The sequence below is a fragment of the Embiotoca jacksoni genome, unplaced genomic scaffold, assembly GCF_022577435.1.
Source record: "Embiotoca jacksoni isolate LCO1_2020_lvr unplaced genomic scaffold, fEmbJac1.0.p SCAF_15, whole genome shotgun sequence".
Classification (NCBI taxonomy): domain Eukaryota; kingdom Metazoa; phylum Chordata; class Actinopteri; family Embiotocidae; genus Embiotoca; species Embiotoca jacksoni.
In genome coordinates, this window is record NW_027185285.1 from 11,736,627 (window position 1) to 11,756,635 (window position 20,009).

The window sequence follows — 20,009 nt, forward strand, 5'->3', positions numbered from 1 at the left end:
TGGCTTGTGATTGCTTCTATGGTAGTGCCATTGGTGTTAATACTAAATACATTAGTCTGCTGAGTTTAAATACATATAAAATGTGCAAAGCATTTGTAGACCATTCTCCTTTTTCTTGGTTCTTCATATGCTTGTAAAATAGAATCGCCAATGATTCTTTCTCTCTGTTTCTGCTTCTCTGTCTAGCCTCCTCCACTTCAACAGGATGACCCTTCATAACTATCCTGTTCCAGATTTGGATGTTACCTTGCAAGAAGTGGGCCGTGTGCTGCAGCTCACTTTAAATCCTGAAATTTACCCAGAGTTCAAAAATAAGCTGCAACAGCACAGGGAGCTCCTTGAAGAGGCCCAGCAGAAGTTAGCAACCTGTGCTGCAGACCAAGACAATTGGGTGACGAAGCAGTTCAAGAGAGGTCTGTTGTCTTGTGCTGACCCCCTTCCCACCTCCACAGCCCTCCCTGTTGTTCTTCTTCCATCTAAAGCAAAGACATGTACCCAGCTGAGGAGGGCAGCCGCTCTGCTCTGGGCAGCAGCAAAGCTCCACAGTGAGCCTATCTTACTGGAGGGCGATGTTCCGATGGAGCACACGCAGCAGTCTGAAGTGTTCGCTGCCAGCCGTCTTCCTGGCCGGAGTCAAGATGAAATTAAGGTGAGATTACTGACAGAATACAAGTAGCAAGAAAAGTTAGGTGGTTTAAGGATGCATTGAATTACTTCCTCCTTGGTATCACATTCCTCCAAGTATTTAATTTTTTTTTTTTTTTTAGCATTTTCTAATCTATGCATTTCTTATTTCCAGGTCTATCCAGACAGCCTCTACGCCATTATCACCTGTGCTGGAGGAGTGTTCCCTGTTGACATATTGTGGCGTCCCAGCACTGGTGGACCAATCTCTGCACGATCATTTATTGATATCTACAACGAACTGGCTCAGGTGATGGATCAACCCAGTGCAGGGAAACAGAATGATCCCTCAGCCATTTGCAGCCTCTCAGCTCTGGATCGCAAAACCTGGGCTGCCATCAGAGACCAGATCCTCCAGCAAGGAGGAGCAGCAGTGACATCACTGGAGTTGATGGAGAGCGCTGTGCTTACACTCTGTCTGGAAGACTGCAATGCTCCCTCTGAGCTGGCTGATATCCTCAATGCAGTGAGGCTGGGAGGAGGAGGAGACAGTCCATGTCTCAGATACTATGACAAGGTACTGGATAGAATCTGGATGAAGATTATAAAGAAGCTTCGACATATATAACAAATAGTACAAAGTAACATTTGTCTTCTTTCAGAATAAGATCTGTTCGACTCTCAGTACAAAGCTAATTGATGTACAATAACAATCAGATCTTTGAGAGCTGCAGATGCTCTGGTTCTTTCAAAGAGATTTAGGGTCAACAAATGTGTCAAAGATTACATCAAATCTCAAAAGTGGACAAAACAAGCTAAGATAGTAAAATATTTGGATAAGTGAAAAATATTTAACAATTCTTATCAGCATGTTGTCAGTGCTATTTGAGGCAGTCAGAGTTTATAGGGCTTGCTGATTTTTGGCAGGCAAAAAAATAAAATAAACAATCTCTGTTTTTCTGCTTTTTGACAGGTGATGAACCTAGTGGTGTTCAAAGACAACACGGCTGGGATGCTGTTTGAGCACAGTGCTGTGGATGGGATGGTGGCTGGGCTTGTGGCGGAACGTGTGTACCATATATCTGAGACTGCTGATGTAAACCAAGTCAATACTGGCACTGAAAACATTAAAGGGTCTGTCACAGTAAACAATGTTAATTCTGTTTGCCCATGTGCCCTAACATTCCCCTTACATGGGGTGAATACCCCCCAACAGAGCCCTGACTTAAAAGCAAAACATCCAGTTCTCACTTTTGATGTGTCCTCCTACCCTGATGTCTTTTCTACTCTCAGAGGACAGAGGGGCCTGTATGATGCTTGGATCAACTTCTCTTTGCAGTTTTCCCTGAGACAAACTCTTGGGGAATCTGCAGCCAACCACATGCTTGTCACACCGACTCATATGCGTCACTACAAACATGGTCGTTGTGATCCTACATACTCACTCACCATGCATTCTCGTAAGTTAATAGGGGCCTTAGCATCCCGCATTTGTCCAGATAACACAATCCAATACACTACTGACCTTTTAAGGTTGTTCCATGTTGCATTTTTGGAGCATAAAACCCTCATCAGAAACACAAAAAATGGTCAAGGTGTTGGTCCCCACCTTGCCGCCTTGCGTCGATCTTTGCCATCTGACAATCCACTGAAGAAGTTCCTGGACCCCTTTGGATGTCCATCTGTGTACCTCACAGGTACAAATATGATGGAAGGTGTGGAGTGTGGGGTAGGGAATGTTTATGCTCAAGACCAGCTAGCTGTAACCTACCTTGGGAGGAGAGACAAGGTTCGCATAGTGCTCAATGGAAAAGGGAGCTTTGCTCTAGCACTGGAGAAGCTTCAAGAAAACCTCAAGATGAACATGAAGCTAGTGATGCTTCTAGCTGTTCGATATGCCCTTGCAAGCCAAATGGGAGCCCTGGAGTGTCTACTTCAACAGGATCAAACCGAAAAAATGAATGGAGAAAACATTCATTGCCCAGAGTGTCCAGACAATGGCAAAAGCACTGTTAGCACTACCTCTGGCATGAAGCCAGACTGCACTCTGGTGATTCATGGTGGTGCTGGAGAAGAGATGATGCTGAACACTCCAGTGATAGGGATCATTGAGTTTGCTCTACAAGCAGCCTTAACCCTGGGGTCCCATGTGCTTCAAAAAGGTGGCAGAAGTCTGGACGCAGTTCAGAAGTCAGTGGAAGCTCTGGAGGACTGTTTCCTGTTCAATGCAGGGAAAGGCTCAGTATTAAACAAAGATGGCAAAAATGAAATGGAAGCAACCATTGTAGATGGCAGCCCATTGAGGTCAGGATCTGTTGCTTGTGTGCAAAGTGTAAAGAATCCAATAAGAGCAGCCAGATGTGTCATGGAGAACAGCTCACACTCACTCATCACAGGAGATGGGGCTGAAGAGTTTCTGCAAGGTTTAGAGCAGAAGGAGAAGTCTGTTGGGCCTGAGTATTTCCACACTGATATACGTCATAGGGAGTTAATCGCAAAACTCAGTGGTGGAAATAGCACAAAAAGCAACCACCCACAGACAGTAGGAGCGGTGGCCTTGGATCGTTGGAATAGGTTAGCCGCTGCATCCTCCACAGGTGGGTTGGTCGGAAAGCTGAAAGGGCGAGTTGGGGATACAGCAGTTGTAGGGGCAGGAATATATGCTGACGACAAGTTAGCTATTACTTGCTCTGGAGATGGAGATGTTTTTCTGAGGAACACAGTTGCACAGAAAATAGCCAGTCTGTACAATCACAAAGGCTATAGCCTTAGGCAGGCATGTAGAGAAGTGATGGCTGAAAATCTGAATGGGATCTGTGCAGGAATCATTGCTGTTGACACTAAAGGTGATGCGATCATTGAAACAAATGCTGGTGTTATGTTTGTGGCCTCAATGGTTGGTGGCATTTCACGAGTAGAGGTCCTCAGGCCACTCAAGGGCTTTTCCCATGTAATCTGGGAAACAGACGAGCTGGTTGCTTACCTGAATCCCAACCCCTGGATCCCTGGGTCAACCATTCTGATGAGAAAAAATCTGGGCGGGGCAAGCAGCATCTTCCATTTGGCTATACCTGATTTCATGGCTATGTTACAAGCAACCAGAGCAGTGTCAGACTTACTATGTGAGCGACTGGGAGTGCAGCGCTGTGCCTTGATTTTCCATCCAATCCCTGGTCAGCCAGCACAAATCAGATTATTCCCCCTTCATGGTCTAGAGCCTCAATGGCAGCCCCATCTGGCTGGTCAGGAGGAATTCCACACTTGCAATCCTGGGTACAGCACCTCAAAAAGTGGCCCACGCTGGGATGATGAAGCACTGGCCCAGGTTCAAGCCAAGATTAGAAATGCACTGCCAACACCAAATGCACCTTTTAACTTTGACTTTTTTGGGGACCCTTCAAATGATAACCTGTTCAGCCGCATTGTACGTGGAGAGCAGCAACAGTGGAGAGTGTGGGAAGACAATGAGCATGTTGCCTTCCTGACACCATACCCAAACAGTCCTGGACTAACTGTTTTGGTGCCACGCAAACCACTGTCCAGTGACATCTTCAAACTTGATGAACCTGACTACCAAGCACTGATCTTAGCTACTTACAAAGTTGCCCGACTACTGGAAGAGGGGATGAATGCTCCTAGTGTTTCACTGATCTTTGAGGGCTTTGAGATTGACTATGCTCATGTCAAGCTGATCCCTCAGGTACCTTCACCAGATGGCACAAAACCCACTGAAGTGCAACCAGAATGCTTCCAAAGCTACCCTGGATATGTGTCATCGCTAAATGGCCCAGCTGCTGACTCTGGGGCTCTCAGAAATGTCCACTTGCAAATTACCCAGTGCAGACCTCCTCATTCATGGGAAGACCCGCAGTCTCACTCCAGACTTGCGATCAAGAGCCAGTGGTATCGTAACATGTTCCAGATTCAAAACACCCTTTTTCACAGCACGGTGGAATATTTCCACAGTTCCTGCCAGTACTCCTATGCTTTGACCCCTCTCACCACAGACACCATCTCCTCACCAATGGGCCTGGGATCTGACTCAGAGCCAGTGTCTGTTAACCTTCTGGGCCAGAATGTCTACTTGGCTGACTCAATGCAATTTGTACTTGAATACTTCCTTCGCTTCCAGGAGAGCCTGCTGGGGACCTACTACATATCTCCCAGCTTTAGAGGGGAAGATCCTGATGCCACACACTTGAACCAGTTCTACCACGTGGAGTGTGAATTGTTGGGTGATATGGACAATGCAATTTCCATAGCAGAAGGATACTTGGCTCATCTCACCAAATCAATGCTGAAGAAACACTCAGATATAATTCTGAACACTGCTGGGACCATTGCACATGTCACAGCTATGTTGAGTAAGCTGGAAGGAAAAATCGCACTGCCAAGAGTCCCTCTCGACCAGGCCATTCACATGATGATCTCAGCTGACTGCTTAGAATGGGTACAAGTTGGCCAACCCCATTTTGGCCGAAAGCTAACTCGCAAAGGAGAGCGGGTTTTGATAGAGAAATATGGTGGCGCTGTTTGGCTGACTGAGATGGACCATCTGGGAGTTCCCTTCTACCAGGCATATGTGGAGGGCACTGGGCGGTGCAAAGCCAAAGCTGCAGACCTTTTACTGGGGCTGGGTGAGACTGTGGGTCTTGGTGAACGCCATTCCACCCCTGAGATGGTACAAGAGGCCCTCAGGCACCATGCGGTGCCAGAGCAGTCCTACAAATGGTACATTAACATGCGCCAAGTGAAACCCCTCCTCACCAGTGGATGGGGCATGGGAACAGAGCGCTATTTGTGTTGGCTGCTTCAGCATGATGACATCAGAGATATAAATATCATACCTAGGATGAAAGGAATGAAGTACATGCCCTGATTATAAATTCGCTACAGATTATTAGGCCATTGGACCTGATATATTTGTGATAAATGGAACCAAAACGACTATGCAGTACGGATTATACCCATACAGATGCCTCAATAATCCCATTTGGATCCAGTTTTGGATTTCTGACAGACCCAATACATCCTCCTCAGTCCATAGCCGGAAGAAACGTCCTGCCCCACTTAGTCCCATCTGACTATTGATGTCATATTCAAAACTGCAACACAAACTGGAGGCCTCATTCAGAAAACAGAAAATGATCTAAATGTCGAGAAATTTAAATCACTAATTCCTCTTTAAATCTATTTATGTTACACTGAGAGTTGGTTTTCATTCTTAGTGGTAAAGTCTCAGCATTAATGTAAAAAAAGTAACAGTACATAAAAAGTATAAGGAGAACTTAAATTATGTTATTTTCTTAATTTCTTACAAGTGTTGACAAAATAATTAATTGCAAGGTATTAAACGATTGTTCAATAAATGTTGCATTCAGTTATGCGAGCTATTTCTTTGATTTCCTCCTCAATACAATGCTGTTGTTTTCTCTATCACATTGTTTTTTATGTGAAGGATTTTTGTTGAAGGCAAACAGATCATGTACTATTGTGTTTTTACTGAATAATAATATTTTTTTTTTTCTTTTTTTTTTTTAAACAAATAGGGATCAAATAAATGTAATTCACAGATCTTGATGGTTTATTAAAAATTCCAGTGGTGTCTGTTCTTAACAGATAATCAATTGCATGAAAACACTGTGTGAGATTGGTGAAGAAATGTGTGGTCTCTGACCACCAGATTTCAAGATAATTTCATGATGTGAACTGTTTAAAACAACAACAGACTAATTGCCTGAATGTCAGTCCATTGCCACCATGCAAAGTTGGTTGGAATCGCGAGTGCAATCTGTAGCTTCGCATTATTGGAAGTCATGTGTTAAATGTTCATTTAATAAATGTTTTTTAATGGAACTAAAAGACTACCCTTTCATTGTTTTTTGTAAAGACTGTATATAATTTGCATAAATGCATTTTCCAACATTGATTGAAGTCTTCCAGGTAATAATTGTGTCGGTATCATGTGTTATGTGGAAACACATGCACAACCACACACAGATTCGTAGACATGCTGCTCGTACAAATCCCCGTTGAACAGGTGATTTTAGCTCGTAGCTGCATATAAATAATAGCATAGCTACAATATAATGACAAATTGTTTTATTATGGTCGTTTGTAATTGGTATACTGATATTTCCCCAAAATTGTAGGCCCTAAATGAACTACAGGAAATTGACGATCAGCTTCTGTACTCCCTGTAACCACATGGAGAATACAAGAAGCAGTGAAGATGTTCTCCTCTCCAAACAGACCTTATAATGGCCTCCACTAGATTCAGCTTCTGAATCAGGTTGGTTCTCTCCTTCAGTATCAGTATGTGTGATAGTGTGTGTGATTTCCATCTGCCAACACCACAGAGAAGTGGATTTGCATTTACTTTTCACTCAAATGCATCAGAGTAGGCAGCAAAATATGAAATATTTTCTCAAATCTAGTCTGAATGTATTTGTGCAGGTAAATTAGGAAAAGTTTTTAGATTTTTTTTTTTTCTAATCTTTGATTTTTGGTGTGATATTGGATCATTTAAATATTTTTTTTTAAATTAAATTGAAATTAAAGTTTAGAGGGAAAAACCATATGGTGAAGCTGTTAACATCTCAGACATCTAAAATGTGACCCTGACTACACCTGCTTTTTGTTAAATGTCGGAAGCCAAAAAGGTTGGAAACCACTGTGTCATCTTTGACAATGTGTTGTATTTTAAAAGGTTATTATGTTATCCATAAAACCAAATCTTCACCTTAAAAGTAACTAAAGCTGTCAAATATGTAAATGTCATGGAGTAGAGAAGACAATATTTACCTCTGAGATAGTCGAGTGGAAGTACAAAGTAAGATAAAATGGATCTAGGCTTCTCAAGTAATGTACAAGTAGCCCACCTCAAAAGGATGCTTGAGCAGCCTTGAATAAATGTACTTTGTGACTTTCCATCACTGATTTGAGTTTTGCCTAAAAACTACCTGACTCTTCAATGACACTTGTGGTTCTCACAACAATTTTTTAAAACTAATAATTTAAATTTCCTCTTTCATTGATAATGTCAATAATTACCAACTCCAACTTTCTCCTGATGTATTCATTGTAACAACCAGACTCTGACGTCATTGAAAGTCACAATAAATATAAGGCATTGCATCGTTTAAAATACGATCTGGAAAATAGACCAGAAATATAAATGAATAATTTTGTATTGTAAAATGCATAAACATTTAAAAAAAATATATTCTAAAAAGAATTTAAATTTAAAAAAATAAAATAAAATAAAAATAAAAGCCTAGTATGACCCGGATGTAGTATGTGCGCAGGGGCCTATTTGCTTCCGGTTGTCTCTTGTCGCGTCTGACCCCCGGCTTGAGCAGAGCTCTGCTTCACTCCGAAGACAAAATCTTTGGTCTAATTTCTAAACAGGTAGGTTAGTTTGTGTTTCTTTGCTGCGTGGAATAGTTTGTTTATTTCCACTACGTCGTCCGCGCGTTTAAACGAGTGCAGACCTCCCACAAGGCTGGCTAAGGTCAGGGCTAGTTAGCGCGTCGAGCTAACGAGCCAGTCAGGAGATGTGTGACTTTCCGTGGGAGCCAGCCATTTTCTACAGACGACTCAGCCTCGGTAAAAATGCTTCTCAATTTCATTTTGGTTTAAGGAGGTGGTCTCGTAACGAGCCGTGGAAAATCAGGGCGATGGTGAGCCGCGAAGTTAAATGTGCTTAGTCGCTCACGTGAGACAGCGTGACGGTCTGCACGAGGTTATAACGCACCGAAGAGCCAGTTCACGTTTGTTTGTTTGTTTGTTTGTTTGTTTGTTTGTGTTTACCGAGACAACCCAGTCAAAACAAGTGTTGCACTGGTCATGAATGGACTGCAAAACCAGAATCTGATCCTCACCCTTCACATAAACAAAACCGGTGCAGGTGTTCTTCTTCCAACTTCTTAACATTCCCCAAATCAACTCAGTGCTCGTCACCACAGAGCTTTAACTACTCATCTGTACTGGAGTTTTTCATCCTTTGGAGAGCTCTCCATAATCTTGCCCAGTCATCCATCTTCAGGCTGCTCACCCTGGCTGTACTCGGGATCCTCCGCAAATCCAAAAGTGATTGTTTAAAAAAAAAAACCTTCTCAAACCCCATCTTCTCTGACTGGCCTTCCCTGCAACGGGGCTGTGAATATTTTATTTTTTTGTGTGTATTTTGTTATGTAGATATGTTGTTTATTTTTCAGTTTGAATTTCCTGTGCAGCACTTTGTTAATTTGTTTTAAAAGGTGCTCTAAAAATGTAGTCTTACTTACTTTGTTAACTGTTACATAATTCCTGCCATCGGGTGACCTCTCCTCTCCCCTCTGCTCAGGTGCCAGGGTGTCCTCCCCTCTCTATGTGTGATCCCTAATGGGCAGCTGGTCTCGCGGTGCCGTGCTGGAGCTCTACAGGGCGCTGCTCCGCGCAGGGCGTCACCTTCAGTACACCGACCGCAACTACTACCGTCGGGCCGTGGCTCGCGAGTTTCGCCGCTGCCAGGCCCTGACGGTACCCGAAGACAAGGAGGACGCGCTGAAGAGGGGCCAGTTCTTCCTCAGCAGCCGACTGGGTGGGCTTATGTAGGAGGAAGGGATCACGGGGCCATCTGGAGGTGGGTTAAAGGTCATCTGGAGGCGTTATCTCCCAGGTGGGTGCACGAATAAAAATACTTCATGTCAGCAGTACAACTTGTTTTAACACGACAAAAGAGCATTGATCTTTTGTCTCTGTCTGTCCTGCTCAGCGTTGTTCCCCGTCTCTCTTTCCAGTGGCAGGATGGCAGGGGTGAATGGAGACCGTAAAGGAAAGAAAGATGATAATGGGATTGGAACGGCTATTGACTTCATGCTTTCCAATGCCAAGCTCGTGCTGGGGGTGGGAGGGGCAGCCATGCTTGGCATTGCCACACTAGCTGTCAAAAGAGTAAGTCCTTGTGTTAGTTTCACATAACTCACCCATATATGATCAGGAAATGAAATGCCCTTAATGAGGCATCCATACAATCGCCTATAATGTGCCCCAAATTCATTGTGCAGATGTATGACCGTGCCATAAGTGCTCCCACCAGCCCCACCAAGATGGAGCAGACAGGAAAGAGAAGCTGGGAGGAGCCCGCCTGGATGGGCTCGTCGCAACGGGTACTGAACCATGACATGAAGTCCAATGTTAGCAGGTCACTACAGTCTCTGCCCACCTCCTCACATGCTTTTGAACCAGGTGAGGAAAACGGATTGCCTTTTAAATCCTTTCAAATGTCTTTTTCACGTTATAAAATCCAATATGCTTGAGACCGTTTGGTTGGTTACACTTTCAGCCAGTTTTCTTTTGTTTTTGTTATTTTCTTAATCTGCTGACAGACAGCCTTTTTGGAGGATTCTTGCTCTTCCTGTACAGTGGGTGTTGGCTCTTTGCAGTGCTGCCATTAGATACCCAACTCTTTTACATGTAGTTTGATATGATGTAGTTGAACCTCACTGTTATCATTCCTCAGATTCTGTAGAAGCCCCTTAATTTAGTTTGGTCATATTCTGATATTTTAAGAACACACCCACTCCCCTTAAAATTCCTCATCTCGCACGCGAGAAGAAAAGGTCACTTCATTCTGCTGCCTTTTGTAACTCTTCATCCCTTTCTCATCTCCTCAGACTGTCTGCGCAGGGCTGTTGGTCGATCGGCTGTGGGAGGAGGCGGTGCCACTCAAGCAGACCTGCTGAGAGCGCGGATGCGTCTGTCTCTGCAGGAACATCTGTGGGAGTTCTACCAAAATAATGTCAACATCCCACCTGAGGAGCAGGCTACAGCCAGGAGGGCGGCACTGGACATCTGCGCTGAGCTCCGGGTGTTTCTTCACGCTAAACTGCCTGACATGCCCCTCAGAGAGATGTACCTTAGCGGCAGTCTGTATGATGACCTCCAGGTGAGAGGTTACGCACGTTTGTTTTGGTTTTTATCTTCTTCATGTTGACCTACAGATTTGATCAAAACTTTCCCTCTCCTAGGTGGTGACAGCGGACCACGCCCAGCTGATGGTGCCTCTTATCTTGGAGAAGAATCTGTGGTCGTCCATCCCCGGGGAGGACACCATCATGAATGTTCCAGGTTTCTGGCTCGTCCGCAGGGAGAACCTGGAATATTTCCCACGGAATAACAGCTACTGGGACCGCTGCATGGTCGGAGGGTACCTCTCCCCCAAATCAGTACTTGAAGTCTTCGACAAGCTCGTGGCCGGCTCTATCAACTGGCCGGCTATAGGGAGCGTCCTCGACTACGTCATCCGTCCCGTGGTTCCCTCTGAAACGCTGACCCTGGAGGTACAGTACGAGACGAACCGGAAGCTGTGTGTGGACTTCTTACCTTTGCTTGTGATGGACGACGGAACCTCACTGATTGCTAAACCACATCGACTTGTTGCAGAGCGCCATGAAAACCTGTGGCGGCAGAGCTTCCGTGTGGCTGAGACGGCGCGACTCCGGGCGCTGGACCAGGAGGACGGAGGCTGCCGGTGCACCTGCCTGAAGGCGGCGAAGGCTGTGTGCAAGCTCAACCCCGCACTTAACCGGCTCAACGCCAGCCAGCTCACCAACGCCATCTTGTTGCTGAGTGAGAAAGAAGGGGACTGGACCCAGGAAGCGCTGGCCGACCGCTTCCTCCAGCTGCTACGAGCACTAGTTGGACACCTGGAGGCTGGGAGGCTGCCGTGTGCCCTCAGCCCTAAAGTTAACTTATTTTGTGAGCTGACTGAACAGGAAGTGGACGAGCTGGGGTACACCCTCTACTGCGCCCTCTCGGATCCTGAGGAGCTGCTGAGAACTGCTGTGGAACAAACACCTCCTCCCTGACGAGCAACACGGCATTCAAATGTCAACCACCAAATGTACCATCGTGGTCCATAGTAACCTTGATCCATAAGGATGTTCCAGGAAAAAAAAACATCTGCATGGAATAATATTCTCTCGTGCAACACGCGCTGTCTTGATTCTTCATGCCTCTGTACAAACACAGCAGCAGTAACTTAGTGTTGGCATCTGCCGACTCTTCAACATTAAAGCTGTATCTGCTGTGATCATCCAAATATTATTTTAATCTCGGATTAAAACGGAGGCCTGTCGGAGTTGATGGCTCTCCATAAAGCCAATGTATTAATGAAGTGAAGAGGAGGCGCGACGTCGCGGTCCAAAGCCTGATGGATTGAACTCCGTATGGCTTGAGAAGATCGGCCATATTTAAGCTCCTTTTTAAATAGAAGTGTTTTAGGAAAACAAGACATGTCTGATGCAGTTCGGGGTCACCATGGTTACTCTGTTTTGAGATGCATCCAGAATGTAATGTTAATCATGTGTATGCCGATCCAAAAGTTAATAAATGGTTCAATCAGCCTAAACACGAGCTAAGTGTCGTTTCGCGCTGCGTTTGATTTAAAACCGCTCGAGTTTAAAATCAAGAGTTTGGCCGGAAAACTTCATTAATACAGCGGCTCATTCCCCGTGTACGCTTTACATGTTACGTTCGTGAAGAAAAACCACGTGTTTGTAATGTCTGTAGTCTGCATGTGTTTGCTGCCTCATTTACAAATCCAACAGGTTGATGTCCACCGAGTTGTATGTTGATGTGTATCTCTAGTTGCACACCATCACTCTGATTATAAAGTTCAATACGTATCCTCAAATGGAATATATAGGGAAACAGAACATTTCTAAATCGTATCTGGTTGATGAAATAAAAAAAAAAAAAAAAAAAATCACTGCCGTGAATACAAAATGTATTCATGTGACCGTTTCAAACAGAGCGGTTAGAGCTGCTCTTTGTTCGCAGTAATGAAAAGGAGGTTTCATCTCCAGACTCCCATTTGTTTCTTCGGTGGGCATGTCTGACAGGCTTTATTAACTCATCATTACTGTGCATCACGGGTTAAATCATGAAACTATCATAATGTGAAGTGTTCTGCTGTAGATTTGGAACAAAGTCTTTCAGCAGGACACACCTGGCCTTTGCTTTAATTTCCTGTTTGGATCCTCTTGGGTTTTTTTTTCTCTCATGACTTTTTTTTTTTTTTTTAATGATATATTCAGAATGGGGTTGTGCACACTTGCTTGAGCTCTCCTGGATCTTTATGAGCAAGGACGTTCTTTTGACAACACACCGGTCAGCTTCTGTCTCCAGAAATCCGCCATAACCAACGACGCACTGCCGTCAACACGGCATTAGCCTGCGGGAGCTTTTGTTGGTCCTTTTAGTGTAATGGTCTCAGTATTTTAAGTCAAGCCTCAGGCAGCAGTGCGAATGGAGCCTGTTGCTGCCGCCGTGCAGTGTTTTGTGCGCGCACTCTTAAATCCGCGTTAAACCCCGATTAACATATAGGTGTCGTCTAAGTAGCCAGACGGGGATGAGTGCAGAACAAGCCCGTGTCACACAGGTCATTAGGACAGTTTTTGGTGCTGCACCTCCGACACATGGCAACTGATCTGTTTCGGCTGTACGAGCCGCAGCGGGCTGCTTTGGCCTGTCGGATCCTCACGTACAGTAACAGATTACAGGTGCTAATCTCTTTTAGATCATGAGCCGATCGACGAGGATCTACGACCAAATCCTCAAATGACATAACCGCTGCTTTAATAGCGAAGGTTTCTGTCATGGTCTATTAGCCTAGTTTTCAGCTGACCTCAATCAACTTCAAACCCAGAGTTCATGGTTGTGTGAATAGGTGGATGAGCCACAATAGATGCCCGTCAAGTGGCGTGTCTCTGGTCCTCTTAATTATTATTCAAAATATGTTGTCCAAAATAATCACATTGTTGCTTTTTGTTCTCACTTTTAGCCTTAGAATGAAAAAATAAATGCAGTGACGTGAAGCAAGTGTTCCCTCAATCCCCACCCCACCGTTTGTCTAGTGTACATAATGGATGGGTTTGGGTTGTTTATAGTTCTGTTGTGCATTCAGTTAAGAATTATCCAGATAATAATAATAATAATAAACTGGTGACTATTTTTGTATTTATTGTACATTTGTAACCAAAAAGAACTGAATATTTATTTGCACAGATGCAGTTCAATATGTAAAGTACCACCTGTTGTGCTTCATCAAGTGCTTTGTCCTGGATGTACCAAAATAAGATGAATCTACAGTAAATCTTCTCTCTGTCTTCCTTTGCCGACCTAATTTATGCTACGACTGTGCTAAAAAGTGAGGGGAGTCACTGTGCCACATTTGTAATGTTCTTGTAAAACAAAACCCAAAGTAGACCACTACCTCTACCTTGTGGAGTACATACTAGCCACATGCTGTGCTGCATGCTTTGTCATTTCCCCCATTGTTTTTTTTTGTTTGTTTTTTACCTCAGCTCTGGAGATGAACAATGCAGCACTTTGTACACTTCATTAAATGTTGAAATTACATTGTGTAGTTTTATTATTAACCAACATACTTAGAGCATTTCTTACCAAAATGCATCGTCTCTTTTTCAATATATTGATTCCATTTCCTTCTTCAAAAAACATCTACAAAGTCAATGTTCTGAATATTTTAAAAAGCTGGATTGTTTATATCAAGGTTTGCGAGCTCGTGGCCGTCTCCGCCAACACATTGCCAGCAACTGTCAATCAGTTGAATAGTGCTTAAATAACTGACAGTAGCCTCCAGCCTGCTCATGCTAGCCAAGCCTGGAAATGCAAGTAAAGCACGAGGCTCACTCTTACTATTGGTTGAAACCTCCACAGGGTGCCTTTAAAAGAAGGGTGTTGTTTGACTTCACACCGGCAGGTTACAATCCAACAAGCCTTTCCATCCAAGGTTTGACAAAACGCATTGTAAAGTTTTATTCCATCAGATTTGGGAAGAAAATTCACAGGTGTATGACCAAAAACATCTTGATACACCTTTAGTGTACAAAACCAGCTCCAATGACAAAATATTGAACTCTTATTAGAAAACAGAAATGTGGTTCAGTTGTTTGGAATGAAACAAAATTAGTCAAACATTGAAAAATCACAGTGTCTCCAAATCATTCAACTTAAAGAGCATGAATATCAAAATGCACAGTTGCATACTCCTATATAAAATATGTCATTTTAAAGCAAAAAAAAAAAAAATCAAAAGCAGCTTCACACAAGTGTGAGAAACGGGGCGATGCAGTCCCTTTGATCAGTGGAAGATCACGTCAACACTCATTCCTGTGTGTTGGTATTACTGTATCATGCATACTGCAAACTAGTTTCTCATGTAAACCACTATAAGAAGCAGATCTAAGATTTATGTGGCAGGCCTTTCAGTGATGCACACCAAAAACCAAATGCTTTTAATTGCCTCAAATCAAATAATGCAACATTAATGATGACAATTTGCTTTGCAGACCTTTAAGTGCTAAATCACCACTAGAAAAAGAGAAGCGCAGCATATTTCACACGGTGCTCGGTTATCTACTTGGCAAGGGCGAACCCCACACGATCAGCATTCCTGTCAAACACAGTGTAGTACTTCCTGATGAACACGTCTCCCAGGATCCAGAGGGGCCCCACAGGAGGTGGGATGTCCATGGCCATGAAGCCCGACAGACAGATAGACACACCCATCTGAGACTCCTGCGTTAAAAAGGGGAAAGATTCTGCAATTTCAGCAAAAACAAAGCTACTTCATATCATTTCGGTCATTTAGTGTCCATTGATCTTCCAAAGACCCTCGTGTGTACATTTATTTACCCCGGAAAGAGAAAGTACATTTCACTTTTAACTGGTTTAAACAAATACCTTTACGACATAATCTTCTCCAGTCAAGCTGAACATCTTCCCTCCAATGTTGAAGGAGATGACCGGGAGAGATGGAATCCTCGCACAGTCAATTATGTACTAGAGGAAAGAGGAAAATATGCTGAAATGTCTCTCATAACTGAAAAAAAAAAGAAAGATGGCGTGACTTTTTGTAACACTTTTCAACTCTACCTCTCCCATCAACAGGGGCAGAGCTCCAATGGCTGTCTGCAGCGCTCTCACTTCCTCCGCAGGACCCACGATTAGGGATGTTCCCGTGTCGACGATTGCATGGCAGCCTGCTTTGCAGAGAGTCAGCTTGTTACCGATGTTAATCCTGCCGGGAGGGTTAGAGAGGGACCAGCGGGGTGGGACCGAGAGACAAGAGACATCGGTTTATGTCCCAAACACCTGCTTAGAAATTTGCCGTGACGTTACTGCAGTGCTGCCCTGACGACCAAACAAACACTCATCTACTGCAACTTGAAAGGAAAAATGAGCTTTCCACATGTGCATCTGCTTCGAATGACGCCATGAGAGTGAGAAAGGTGTCCATGAGAAATAAAGAACCGGAAGTGTGACGGCTCTCACTTCACTATTCCAGTTCCTCACAACAACGAAGCCACACAAGGTTCTTCCTCACCCGTCCATCTTGATCTGCCAGTAGGCCTTTCGCGTCACGCCAACATAGTGCAGGTCTCCGGTGTAGTGCTGTGGGTCCGTCCCGCCCAGCGTCAGCTCTCCCCCCACCGCCGCTTTCCGGTCTCTGACAGGGTCAGAGAAACTCACTCGAAAGCCACCAAAATGTGTCAACTTGTTTTACAACTAAATACTCCACACACATTTCAATTAACAACTGAACGTGAAAAGTCAACACCAATGCTGTGCTCCAAATGGCGTACTTGTGTACGAACACTCACTATTTTGAGTGCATAAGTGCGTTCACACGGTCGAGTACGGAAACATGCAGTGCACTACAAGTATCTGGATAATGCACTGAAAGCGGTCCAAAAAATTAGTGTCAATTGCTGCATTTCTTTTTCACTACTGCAGCTGCTAGAAAGAGGCCATCAGTGTGATTATTGAGTCTATTAAACAGGGGGCACGAAAACACGTTAACGTCTGGGTAAAATAGTTAAAGCTGCAGATATTTTGGCGGGTGATGTATTCACGGTCAGTGCAGAACAGCAGCGTGCGATTTAAAACAACCCTATCCTGTCAAAATTCCTGCACTCCTCAGATAAGAGTCCTGACATGGAAGAAGTGTACCGAAGGAAGTGTGTCATTTGGAACGGAGCACAAGACTCTTTAAAATAGTTAAACCGATAAAGCGGGCAGCAATACTAGAACTTTTAAATGTAATATTTCTGACATTATTTATTTCTATTCCTTTGTGCCCGTTTTGTCATAAACCAACCTGCTTATGTGGAAAGAGAAAATGTTCTGAGGCAGCAGCTTGGCAGCCATGGCCGTGTCAAACACCGGGGTGACATTAGCTACAGATATGGACGGGTACGCCATGCCCAGCACCCCGTCGAACCGCGCAATGGCAAACGTGATGCCAGGCTGCTTCACTGCCTCGCCAAACTGTTGGCTGGGCACAGACATGCCTGCGACCTGCACGCAGAGGGAAGAGTTAGTGTGTGAGAGCGCTTTTAATGAAATGATAGGAATGGCGTGATCACCGAGAAGGAGGAATGCAACAAAGGGCTTTGTGAGAAAGAGGGAACGTGAGTTTGCGTCTTCTTAAACTCACAGTGACCGTGTCCCTGCTGATGAAGCCCGACAAGCTGCCTCTGCCGTACCGGATGTCGAACTTGGTGCCGTTCTGAACGTATGTTGTCGACTTCCTCGAGTTGTAACGATGATGAACCCCTAATAGGACGAGAAAAAAAAAACGTTTTTTTTTTTATATTGCAGGGTTTTAGAAAACAGCAAGTTATTTATTGTTTCAGAACGAATTAACAATGCTGCTATTAGGAACAGTTATAATCTAGCTTGAAAATGACCCAATACTAAATGAGGCTTCGTAACCCCAGATAAGCACGTACAAGCTTATTGCACCATTCACACTTCACGTAAACAACTCTAAAATGAATAATTAAAAAAAAAAGAAAACAACACACACACACACACACACACACACAGTAATGAGTCATGCCTCCCCAAAAAACAAACTGACAGCAGGCAATATCGAAGAAGGAGCACTTGATGGAGGGGACCCAGAGGTTGGAGGAGCCCGTGTCAAACAGCACAGTGAAGTCCTGAGGAGGAGTTCCAATACTGATCACCCCGTAGTACTGGGCCTGAGGAGACACAGGTTCAGGGAAAACACTGAGAGATGTGCTGCGTCTGCATCAGAGCAACAATAAGATACGTGGAGACATTTTTACACATCAAGTGAAAGACAAGCAGGATGACACAGGTATAACTAATAACAAACTTGTGTCTTTTACATGTAGGTGTGCCTTCAGAGGAGTATTGTCTAGCAGTGGGATGGCAGATTACAACCAACAAAATCAATAAATGAATGTGCCCAAGGACCCGCTCCCCGTGAAGACATGACGGGTTCATTCTAAGATAAATAAAACACAATGATTCTTCGTTTCAGTTGATTATAAACTAATGAAAACAAAATTATGAATATTTAATTTGATTTCTGCCAATATATATTTCTAAATCCTACACACTGGACATTTAAGCTGTGGCAGCATTAAGCATATATCAGAGTAGCAAACCTAAATATTATGCAGGTGTTATTGGTGTTTAATCAGTTACAAATGAAAAAAACAATGATCTAATCTTTGCAGTTCCATCTGAACTTATTTAAAAGAACAATATTATACAATTCACATTCATTTTTTGATTATAAAGCAGGTTGAGGTGATATAAAAATTCTGGAACGGTGAAAAATGCACAGTGCATATTCAGCCAACATGCCTTTGGGACTTAGGTTTGTGATGTCACAAATTCACACGTGTCCACAATCAGCAGAGCTCACGTTCCAACTATTTTGCAAACGTAAACACAGTGATCAGTCCGAGGCAGAGCTAGCAAGCTACAAAACCAAGAAAAACCCGTGGTTGGCCTGGGCGACTCAGAAATGAGCCAGTCAATCAGAAGACAGAGGCAACGATATCAACATGTTCCCCTCACTGTTTTGTGTCTGTGAAAGACAGACACACAAAACAGCCTGTTCTTGGTAAGGCTTTAAAAGGTAAGCTGAAGAGAGGAGATGTAAGACTATGTTGAGATGCTTTTTGATACTTAAAAAAAAAAAAAAAAAAAAAAAAAAATCACAGAAATACCCTCCTGTAGAGATCTAAAACACAGGAAAAGTGTAAAATATGGACCTCTAAATTAGAAAAGAAAAACTGATGTCAACCCATGATATTATGGGTGCAAAATATTTACTCAATACTTTACTTTTTTCTGGCTGGCAGTGCTTCATTAAACATGAAGAGAACCCTTTTCACTCTGCTACACAATTCGAGATGGACATCTTGCACATTCGTAGCCTCTTAGGCGGCTTCAACAAAATGACAGACACTATCAAGTGAGTTACCACTGACATCCATCCGGTGGAGACTAAAATGAGTGAACTGTTTGTCTGAGTTTTACTTTTAACGGAAGTACTGTGTAGGTGTAGGTAGCTACATACATCCATGAAGTTGGTCAATCTCTCTACAGGCAATCTGACGGAATGAGAGTTGTCTGCTTCTTCAGCACTCTGCGACAAAGTCAGGAACTCGTCCAGAGACATCCCATGTTCGCTCATCAGGCGCCGCAGGCTTCTGGTTTTATACAGGGGAACTCTGTAAAGACATTTTTATTGAATTAGCCGAAATGTCACACACACACGCACGCACACACACACACACACACACACACACACAGGCACAGCTATGCGCGCGGGTCACGCTGCATGCTGGTAACAGAGGAGCACTCTCAGATCCACTTTCTACATGCAAATCTTTTAACTGCACAAAATGTAAAGCTGCCAGTGTAAACTTGAACTGCACCGATGTCATCAATGCCGGCAGCATTAATTGGAAACGGGTGCGTAAAATATGATGAATAAGGAAGTTCAGGCACGCGTATTCATTCATCAAATCAAATGAAGTTACATTTGTTGTTGTTTGTTGGTGGAACCGGCAGAAATATTAACACAAATTGCTCCAGAATGAGCTAATCAACGTTATTTACCTTATAATGGCGATGCATTGTGTTATCAGCAGAGTCCCAATAAATAAAAGGATCTCGAGTCGTGTCATTCTTGTCCTCGTACTAAAAAGCCCAGTTTTGAATTGTTTCCGACACTGATAAGTGCGCACAAGTTGACCTCTATTTAAACCGTCACAGAACTGAGAACCCTTCGGCAATGTCCGCATTTACTCGGCTTCCCCCGCTGTGTGGGTCCGTGATTGGAGGAAAGTAATCAGTAAGGTGTTCTCATTGGTTAAAGAGTGTGGCCATCATTCTGCATTACAAACCGATGCACCAGGTGTCACCAGGACTTCAATCATAAAGCGTACATACCAGCGCGGTGCTCAATTGTTTGAAACCGCAGCCGATAAAAATCCTTCTTTAAACAGTTAGTTGAAGAGCTACTTTTCCCCACAGGATATATA

At 43.7% G+C, this 20,009-nt stretch overlaps 4 protein-coding genes across 5 annotated transcripts; 3 read left to right on the forward strand and 1 right to left on the reverse strand.

Moving 5' to 3' along the window:
* The first annotated feature begins 205 nt into the window (after positions 1-205).
* On the forward strand, positions 206-5,503 carry LOC138197862 (uncharacterized). Its single transcript, XM_069148856.1, has 4 exons — positions 206-649; positions 800-1,201; positions 1,598-1,691; positions 2,220-5,503. The coding sequence occupies exons 1-4, from the start codon at positions 206-208 to the stop codon at positions 5,501-5,503; spliced, it is 4,224 nt and encodes a 1,407-aa protein (XP_069004957.1).
* Positions 5,504-7,940: 2,437 nt separating this feature from the next.
* Positions 7,941-9,222, forward strand: LOC138198297 (mitochondrial ribosome and complex I assembly factor AltMIEF1-like). Of its 2 annotated transcripts, none has more exons than XM_069149640.1 (2): positions 7,941-8,034; positions 8,972-9,222. In XM_069149640.1, the coding sequence occupies exon 2, from the start codon at positions 9,010-9,012 to the stop codon at positions 9,220-9,222; it is 213 nt and encodes a 70-aa protein (XP_069005741.1). In that variant the 5' UTR covers positions 7,941-8,034; positions 8,972-9,009. The 2 variants fall into 2 exon arrangements, with proteins under 2 accessions (XP_069005741.1, XP_069005742.1); XM_069149641.1 differs by lacking the exon at positions 7,941-8,034 and adding an exon at positions 8,120-8,232.
* Positions 9,223-9,414: 192 nt separating this feature from the next.
* mief1 (mitochondrial elongation factor 1) lies at positions 9,415-14,031 on the forward strand. Its single transcript, XM_069149635.1, has 4 exons — positions 9,415-9,561; positions 9,675-9,855; positions 10,284-10,555; positions 10,638-14,031. Exons 1-4 carry the CDS (start codon positions 9,415-9,417, stop codon positions 11,475-11,477), a joined length of 1,440 nt encoding a protein of 479 aa, XP_069005736.1. The 3' UTR covers positions 11,478-14,031.
* A 390-nt stretch (positions 14,032-14,421) lies between these two features.
* On the reverse strand, positions 14,422-19,764 carry napsa (napsin A aspartic peptidase). Its single transcript, XM_069149639.1, has 9 exons — positions 19,585-19,764; positions 19,040-19,193; positions 17,561-17,684; positions 17,135-17,253; positions 16,796-16,995; positions 16,022-16,144; positions 15,571-15,715; positions 15,379-15,477; positions 14,422-15,213 (listed from the first exon to the last, which is right to left on the reverse strand). The coding sequence occupies exons 1-9, from the start codon at positions 19,650-19,652 to the stop codon at positions 15,052-15,054; spliced, it is 1,194 nt and encodes a 397-aa protein (XP_069005740.1). The 5' UTR covers positions 19,653-19,764; the 3' UTR covers positions 14,422-15,051.
* Between the last annotated feature and the right edge of the window lie 245 nt (positions 19,765-20,009).

Bases quoted from the DNA above. Each gene is read 5' to 3' on its own strand.
- LOC138197862 (XM_069148856.1), top strand. From the start codon at position 206: ATGACCCTTCATAACTATCCTGTTCCAGATTTGGATGTTACCTTGCAA. The intron at 650-799 runs GTGAGATTACTG...TCTTATTTCCAG, and splicing joins GGAGTCAAGATGAAATTAAG to GTCTATCCAGACAGCCTCTA. The intron at 1,692-2,219 runs GTGTGTACCATA...AAAATGGTCAAG, and splicing joins GGCTGGGCTTGTGGCGGAAC to GTGTTGGTCCCCACCTTGCC.
- LOC138198297 (XM_069149640.1), top strand. From the start codon at position 9,010: ATGGGCAGCTGGTCTCGCGGTGCCGTGCTGGAGCTCTACAGGGCGCTG.
- mief1 (XM_069149635.1), top strand. From the start codon at position 9,415: ATGGCAGGGGTGAATGGAGACCGTAAAGGAAAGAAAGATGATAATGGG. The intron at 9,562-9,674 runs GTAAGTCCTTGT...TTCATTGTGCAG, and splicing joins CCACACTAGCTGTCAAAAGA to ATGTATGACCGTGCCATAAG. The intron at 10,556-10,637 runs GTGAGAGGTTAC...TCCCTCTCCTAG, and splicing joins GTCTGTATGATGACCTCCAG to GTGGTGACAGCGGACCACGC.
- napsa (XM_069149639.1), bottom strand. From the start codon at position 19,652: ATGACACGACTCGAGATCCTTTTATTTATTGGGACTCTGCTGATAACA. The intron at 19,194-19,584 runs GTAAATAACGTT...ATGTCTTTACAG, and splicing joins CAATGCATCGCCATTATAAG to AGTTCCCCTGTATAAAACCA. The intron at 15,478-15,570 runs GTAGAGTTGAAA...TCTTTCCTCTAG, and splicing joins TGCCCCTGTTGATGGGAGAG to TACATAATTGACTGTGCGAG.